General features: G+C 35.3%; 2 protein-coding genes across 4 annotated transcripts; one reads left to right on the top strand and one right to left on the bottom strand.

The window, feature by feature from the left end:
* LOC107634053 (TIMELESS-interacting protein) lies at positions 2,152-4,439 on the top strand. Its single transcript, XM_016337638.2, has 5 exons — positions 2,152-2,564; positions 2,679-2,801; positions 3,060-3,159; positions 3,585-3,691; positions 3,841-4,439. Exons 1-5 carry the CDS (start codon positions 2,238-2,240, stop codon positions 4,054-4,056), a joined length of 873 nt encoding a protein of 290 aa, XP_016193124.1. The 5' UTR covers positions 2,152-2,237; the 3' UTR covers positions 4,057-4,439.
* Positions 4,562-7,678, bottom strand: LOC107628703. Of its 3 annotated transcripts, none has more exons than XM_016331274.2 (5): positions 7,574-7,678; positions 6,864-6,965; positions 6,337-6,431; positions 5,736-6,010; positions 4,562-5,512 (listed from the first exon to the last, which is right to left on the bottom strand). In XM_016331274.2, exons 2-5 carry the CDS (start codon positions 6,891-6,893, stop codon positions 4,782-4,784), a joined length of 1,131 nt encoding a protein of 376 aa, XP_016186760.1. In that variant the 5' UTR covers positions 6,894-6,965; positions 7,574-7,678; the 3' UTR covers positions 4,562-4,781. The 3 variants fall into 3 exon arrangements, with proteins under 3 accessions (XP_016186760.1, XP_016186761.1, XP_020973751.1); XM_016331275.2 differs by having other exon boundaries at positions 7,439-7,574; XM_021118092.1 differs by lacking the exon at positions 7,574-7,678 and having other exon boundaries at positions 5,736-6,024; positions 6,864-6,971.

Genomic DNA, 7,678 nt, shown 5'->3' with positions numbered 1-7,678 from the left:
TTAAATAATTATCTAAATTTATCTATAAAATTTTGGATTATATATATATAAACAATTTATTAAATATAAAATTTAGCGTTATTTTTGTTGACCTACTTTAAAATTAAGAATGATTTTGGTAGTTTACCCTTTTCTATACAATCATTGTCCCATTTTCTCCGGCAAGGAGTTTGTGTTTGGATTATCAAAACCCATTCAAACAAACAAAAATTCCGGACTACAGGGGTTCAATCTCGATTTTTTATTTTGATATTGCCGTATACAAAACACACACATTGAATGTCTCTCGTAGAATGACAATACGTCTCCGTGAATTATATTTTTATGAATAAATTTATTTTACAGAACGCTTTTGACAAATTATTTGTGTCACAGCCGCCCTTAAAAATTTGTTAAATACAAAATCATCTAATATTTAAATGATTCACTGACGCTAAAACAATATATATAAAAAAAAATAGGATTCAATCCAATGCAATCCAACTTACACACTTTTAGTGACAAAAATAAAATTTTGAAACTACATTTTTTCTTGTCAAATCAAAGTTTGGGTAAAGTGACGAAGCATATTGCATGACATTATATTCTGTTATTTTTATTTTGTTTAACAAAGGAAACACTTTTATTCATACAAATAGTTAAATAACGTTTATAGATCACGAAAAAAATATTAGTTTTATATCTTTAAAAGAAGATAAATAGTTTTTATATTTTATTATTAATTACTGATTCGGGTAGTTTCGTGAAAAATAATAGTTAAGATGAGAGATTAGGAGTAAGTAAACTTGTGAGAAAGACACTTCTATTAATGGCAAATAAACAATACAAGAACTAATAGTGAGGAAGAGGGGTGGAGAACAAGTGTTGAGACCTCCACTAATGTCACAAGAGGATGAATGAGCTTTGTTTAAAGTGGACAGGAATGATTTACAGAGAAGAGAAGCTCTCAGAAGAGGATGAATGTGAAGGTGAAAAAGTGAAAATGAAGGTGAAGGTGAAAGTAAAGGATGAAAAGGGTTTCAAGGTCTGTGAAGAAGAAGATGATCAATGTGAAAGTGAAAAGTGAGAGTGAATGATAGTTGAAGGTGAGGGTGAAAGTTGAAGTAAAAGATGATTTATAGAGGTGACTTGAGGTTCTTTTTATAGCGTAAAACCATGATGAAGAGGATACCCCTTGGCCAATGGTTTTAGTCTGACATTTGGTTTACTGCTCTTTCCAAAATATCTTTAGGTATTTGGGATCACCTCAAGTCTTGTCAACTGAAAATAGTAGGAAGTTGATTCCCACACATTAAACTAAAGCTCCTGACATGTGACATTAGTGAAGGGACATCTAGTTTGGTTTTATTTAAACTAGATGACACTTTTACACTCCAAATCCAACCAATCCACTTCCACCAATATAGTTCCCACTGAAGAGAAATTCAACTCCTCAAGGTGTTCTTTTGAGTTCCATCCTTTTAGCCCAATACCTTTAGAAAAAACTTAACTCTTTTTGACCATGTTTGTAGGTCATTATAAAAATAGATTATGTACAAAAAAGGTTTATATTTTTAGTACACAATCAATTACTAAAAAATCATCATATATATTTAGACAAAATACTTTATTTGAATAGGGGTGGTAATGGGGCGGATTTTTAGTAAAAAGTTAAACTTTAATCCGTTTCGTCTCTATGTAAATTATATATAAAGTTCAGTTTAGCCTCCCTCAAAATTTTATTTTAATATTATTTTATTGTGTAAATATTTTTAGCTTCCTCTAATATTTTATCTAGCTCCGCATATACTGGAGCAGATAGAGGCGGATTTAAGAGTGGGATGGGTACCCACAGATTCGGGTAGTGTTGCCATCCCTATATTTGAAGAACTAATTATTTAATTTATGATATGACAAAAAAAATGACAAATGTTTGAAATTATTTGGATTTTTTTAGAAATTAAATTTTAAGCTTTAAACTCAAAATAATTAATTTACAAATGCACTGTTTTAAAAATTATTTAAATGCATAGTCTAACATGTAAAAATTCTTTATACATGAAAATAAAATTCTAAAAAAATAAAAAAGAGAAAGGGAAATTCCCTCCTTGTTTTCCCGCCATTTCCCGCTAAAAGGAAGAGAAGAAAAACCCCAAAATTTACTTAACCAGTTTTTGTTAGTGTGAATGTGTGATTGAATCTGAGTCTGAACTCTGAAGAAGATCACCAAATTCAGAGAGAGAGAGAGAGAGAGAGAGATGTCGGCAACAGGTTGTTACAAGTGCGGCAGACCAGGCCACTGGTCTCGCGACTGCCCTTCTTCTGCTCCCGACCAAAACCCCCATTCCTCCGCCGATCGCAATCCTCCCCCTCCTCGTCCTCCTCCTCCTCCTTCTTCCTCCAAGCCTTATTCCGGTGGCGGAGCCAGATTTTCCGCCGGCAGTTCCAAATCCGCGGAGAAGCCTAAGAAGGTCCCCAGATCGAGGCCTAAGCTCACGCCGGATCTCCTCCTCTCCGACGACGGCCTCGGTTACGTCCTTCGCTACTTCCCTCGCGAGTTCAAATACCGCGGTCGCGGCCACGAGGTAATAATCCCATTGCCTTGGCATCAATTACTACTACTTTCATTTTCCGCATCAATTTCAGCTTTTTTGATCTCACTTTGTGTGTGTGTGTGTGTGTGTGTGTGTGTGTTTTAGGTTCAGGATTTGGGGAATTTACTTCGGATGTACACAGAATGGCACTCTCGCTTGATACCTTATTACTCTTTTGATGAATTCGTTCTCAAAGTTGAGAAAGTTGCTGCTACTAAGCGCGTCAAGGTAACTTTGGATCTGTAATCACTGAGTTATGAATATATCGAATTTTTAAAGTAGCAAATATTATGTAATGGAGGGAGTAAATTAGATATATATTGATATGTTATTCTGTGTTGTTTTTCTATGTTTGTGGAGAATGTATGTTTGAATGTAGATGATGTTATTTTGAATGATGCACACTTCCAATTTTCCACCCTACATAAAATAGATTCTTATTACTCACACTTGTGATATTGTTATTGTTATTTGCACTTGAACTAGATGTGCCTTAGAGATTTGAGAGAAAGAGTTGCAAATGGTGGAGATCCAACCAAATTAAATGAAACACCTGTCGGGCAAGAGATTCCGGCTGAAGAACAAGGTATCTACCTATGTTGCTCTTTGCAGTGTTAGATATGAATGTTTGATAGTACATGGAAACTATTTGCATTTAGGAACAACTATCAAACAACTCAACTAGCTAAAGACATTCAGGAAATGATTATTGGGGACTACCTATGAAAGTTTGGATTTCAAGCATGTTTAGTATCTTAAATGTTAGGCTCCTCCAATTCACAATTTGATATGTAGAATTCACTGATCAGTATTCAGTCTTATGTGGGATCACAATTGTAGAAAACTTCCATTTGATTCATACTCTAAATAGGGTAGTGGCCTGATTCTGTATAATCGACTAGAACATTGCTGTAATGTTGTGACTGGAATAATTTAGTTTTGTTATTTTTTACATGGACAATCTTGTTTTTCTTAACTAATTTCTTATTTTGGTGCTTCATGTATCTTCAGTCAATGGGGAAGCAAATCATGAAGAGCGAGATTTGTTTTCAGAACCCCAAAATGTTAATGACATGCAAGAGGATATGATTGAGGAGTTTTTCAATACAGCTACTGAAGTAAGTTTGAGTTCTTCAAAATAGAAGTTTGTTTATCGTCCTTTTGTGATGTACTCTCTTTCTGAAAATCAAATAGCTAGAGTAAATTGTGTATTTCTAAAGAAGAATTGTTGCCAAAATCTTAACTGAGGAATGCTCTTTTATTGCAGGAACCATCTCAATCAATGCAGAACGAGCCTGATGCCAACACAGTGTCCAAAAGCATTGCAACTGAAGAGACATCAAATGTAATCCAAGATAAGGAAGCCAGCATGTCTGGCAAAGATGAGATAACAGAAGAGCAGAGAGCACGAATGGAAGAAAATAGGTTGAAGGCACTCCAAAGGCGTGCTGCTCGAGCCACCGCCATATCACAGGCCTCTTGAATTCAAGCTCATTAGCTGTTTCTTACTACTAGTTCAGTAGACCATATTTTTCCATTAGTTGAATAGTTGGTTTTTGTTGGTCTCGCGAGCAACAAGATTGGCTTGTCATAACGGCAAATGGATTGGTGTGAGTGAACCAGTTTCAAGTGGGGGCAGAGAGTGTATTAAGTTACTTGTTTGGCCCTTTATGCGGACATTTCATAGGACCATATGAAAGCATGTTGATTGCTGAGAATATACTTGCATAAGAGCCTATATAACAAAATAACTAGTTGTGGAAGGAAGAGCCGTTAGCTCATGAATCGTGATAACCATTGATTATAGTTGAAGTGGTTTAATGCTTTTGCCATCTCTGCGTAATAAAAATTGTCCAGTTTCTATTTCATTTGTGTAATACTATCTTTTTTAAGTTTTAAGTCTAAATATTAAAGTTCATTTATATGCATATCTTACAAAATTACAAATCGATTAAGAATTAGTCACACTAGAGGTACAAAATATTTGGTTGCCCCGTGAATTACACAGGCTAAAATACTAGTTCTTAATATATAGATAGTATCAAAATCATGAATTTTACTAGTGTTTTTTTGAGACAACATAGAAACAAAATATGCCTTCATAAATCCGAAAAACAATAAATAAATAAAATACAGATATTCTGAATAACCATGGAAACTATTTGGTCGTGATAGCCACTGACTGGATCCATCTTCTCATGTCCTATTCTAGTATTCTTCATCCACTGGATTATACCATTCTGGCAGCTGCTTAAAGTTGCTTAGCCTGTAGTTAAGGAATAGCTCCTCATCTTGAAGAGCCCTAGTTGCTACCAAAACAACAGTTTTCAGAGTAGGGACATGTGATTCACAATTTCTTGGTACTCCAGATTTGAACCAAAAGTTGCCAAATGCCTTCGTATTTACTTCAGCATTTCCAAATAATACATTAGGGATGTAAACTCTCATGCTGCTTTCAGTTAATGGAAAGTTGTAAGGGCAAATCATGACATTTGGAAGCATTCCTTTTGCAGGGTGATTAGCGAAATGAGCTAAGGCTAATGGGTTTCTACGCTCAAGAAAATTATCAGTGTTATCTACTTGGGATCCTTCCATATCAGGCTTGTTAACTACCATTTTTCTACCACTCCACAATTCTTGTTCATCGCCCCCAGAGCCCCAAGGTTGGGCATCAATGACATTCCCGTCATGTCTTGTGACCAAATAAGGGTTCTGCTCATCAAGGTATCCCGGAATATATTGATGATAAGCTGGAGAGTAGACTACACCAGGATAAAAGGCTACCACAGCACCAACATCTACTGCACCATCTAAAAATAGACCTTGACCAGCATCCTTGTGAGATATTTGAGAAGGTTTAACATTAAGTTGGTAGCCAACTTGATCCTTTAATCTCTTTGAAACTTCGACTAGGCTTAATGATCTTTGTCTAGGGACAGCTGCGCAAAATGGACATCAATAAGCAGTGAATAAACAGGTGTGAAAGCTAGAACATTGTGAACAATATTGGTTGAATTTGTTAATACATTTAGCTATTTTTCTATACAACCAGGGATCAAAAGGAATAGGCACAGTATGATATGAGTAGCAATGAGTAAAATATCGTTAAATAGAGTGTGCACCAAAAAAAGGGGAATATGGAAAACAAAACAAAAATCTCACCAAGATTGTCAGTAGGTGGGTCTTTGCTACCCAAACTAAAGCTATGCCTGTCACAGTGAGGCAAGGCATTTTCTTGTCGAGATGACTCAAGGGGATCATTCACCCCCTTTTCATTTCGAAGAAGAATTTTATCCATGGATGTGCTAAATGACTTTATTTGAGAGTGGACATTTTCTTGCACCTGCATCTGTTGAACCTCAACAGAGGCTTTGTCGGCCATTTCAATAATCTCCTCTGCATCTGCTTCTTCAGCATTCTTCCCCAAGAGATTGTAGCTGGATATTTAAGTCTTTTGCATGAGGAAAATATGTCAAGATGTTAAAACAGGACAATCCCATTGATTGTCTACATGAGAAGAAATGTTCATAATTATGTTATAGTGCTTTAAACTATTATGACGAATCAAATCTGTTCTAATGCTGCATGAAAACTATTTTAAAAGTTCTATAGTCCAATCAAGCTGCTAGCCAAACTAAATGTCAACAATTCTGTGTCACTGCCTTTAAGTAAGATGATTAAGAGAGAATGAAATTCTGAGTTTGGCTCATGATGAATGCACACAGATTATTCATGACTACATAGAGACAACAGAAATACAGACCTTGTGTAAAGGAACAAGCGGTTAATGTCAGCATCAAACTGTAACTGCCTCGGATCCCTAGCAAAAGTAGGGCTTTTTGCAAGTGTTTTTACAGCCTGAAACAAATCCAGAACAAGATCGTTGTTGCGAGTTTCACATGATGGACAACAGGCAAATTATAATTTAGTATAGCACAATACAAGAGATAACTTATAAAACAGTAATCTCTCTAGGAGCTACAAACTATTGCGAAAACTTCCAAGCTATGAGTCATCATCACTTTCAGAGCATTGATATGTTCAAAATCCACATGCAATTGTCTGTTATAGACCCTTGAAATTAAAAACTTTACAGACTAAATGGTCATGAAACAACACAAAATATGGAGAAAATAAAATGAAAAATATAAAAATTGGAGGTGGTCTGATCTCTAACATTGTCTCCTCATTGTTAATTTTTATTAGCAATTAAATAGTAATGTCTACATATTTTTGGCTATTTACAGTAAAATGTGACCATTTCCAACATAAGACAAAACAAAGAGATACCTCTTGAAATTTGTGAAACAAGAAAGCCATCGTTGATTTGGGGAAAAGAGAAGCTTCTGTTCACAACTGAACATACATGTTGTGCAGATAGATCTTTAGATGCTGGAAATCACATAGCAGCAACAAAAGTTAGAAAATATTTGATATCCAAAGAAAATTTCAAACACAAATACACATATTACTGCATGATTAATATATAAGTGCTCATCAAAGAAAGAGAAAGTAACAAACTGAAACTCATTAACTTTCATCTAGGCATTTCTACAAACATGTTCTAGGCAACCTATCATCATTACATCCATCATAACCCCTCCTCCCTTGATATTTCAAAGCACTTGCTCTTTTAAAACAACTATGATTGATGAACTTATCGAAAAATGCTTGTATTGATTTTATTTATCCTAATTGAGAAAGTGGTGAATCACTGAATCCTTAACCCTTATTCTCAATTCTACATACACTCATCCCCAATTCCTTACTTCCCTCCTCTTCTGTTATGTTAGTTCCTCATAAGGATGAATATGGGGGATTCAAAAATTCACTCTATTGAACACCTAGAGACTCAGTGAACATACCTCACTGCTCTGAATGGCAGTGAAAGTTCATTATTTCAAAGCAACTCTTTCAGCTTGCTAAGAATAAAAGAAAAAACTCAAAACAAAAAAGACATAGAACTCAATCTTGGGATTCAGATAGGGTAAAAGGTGAACCTTTGGAATGTTAAGAGCTCAGGGAACAACAATCACTTCATTCCCATGGCCACCGCATACGGCAAACGCTCGGCACACCTGAAAACGACATTTAACGAATTTTTT

Source organism: Arachis ipaensis, chromosome B03, assembly GCF_000816755.2.
Source record: "Arachis ipaensis cultivar K30076 chromosome B03, Araip1.1, whole genome shotgun sequence".
Classification (NCBI taxonomy): domain Eukaryota; kingdom Viridiplantae; phylum Streptophyta; class Magnoliopsida; order Fabales; family Fabaceae; genus Arachis; species Arachis ipaensis.
The sequence above is the reverse complement of the archived record's forward strand: the minus strand, read 5'-3'. Positions and strand labels throughout refer to the sequence as shown.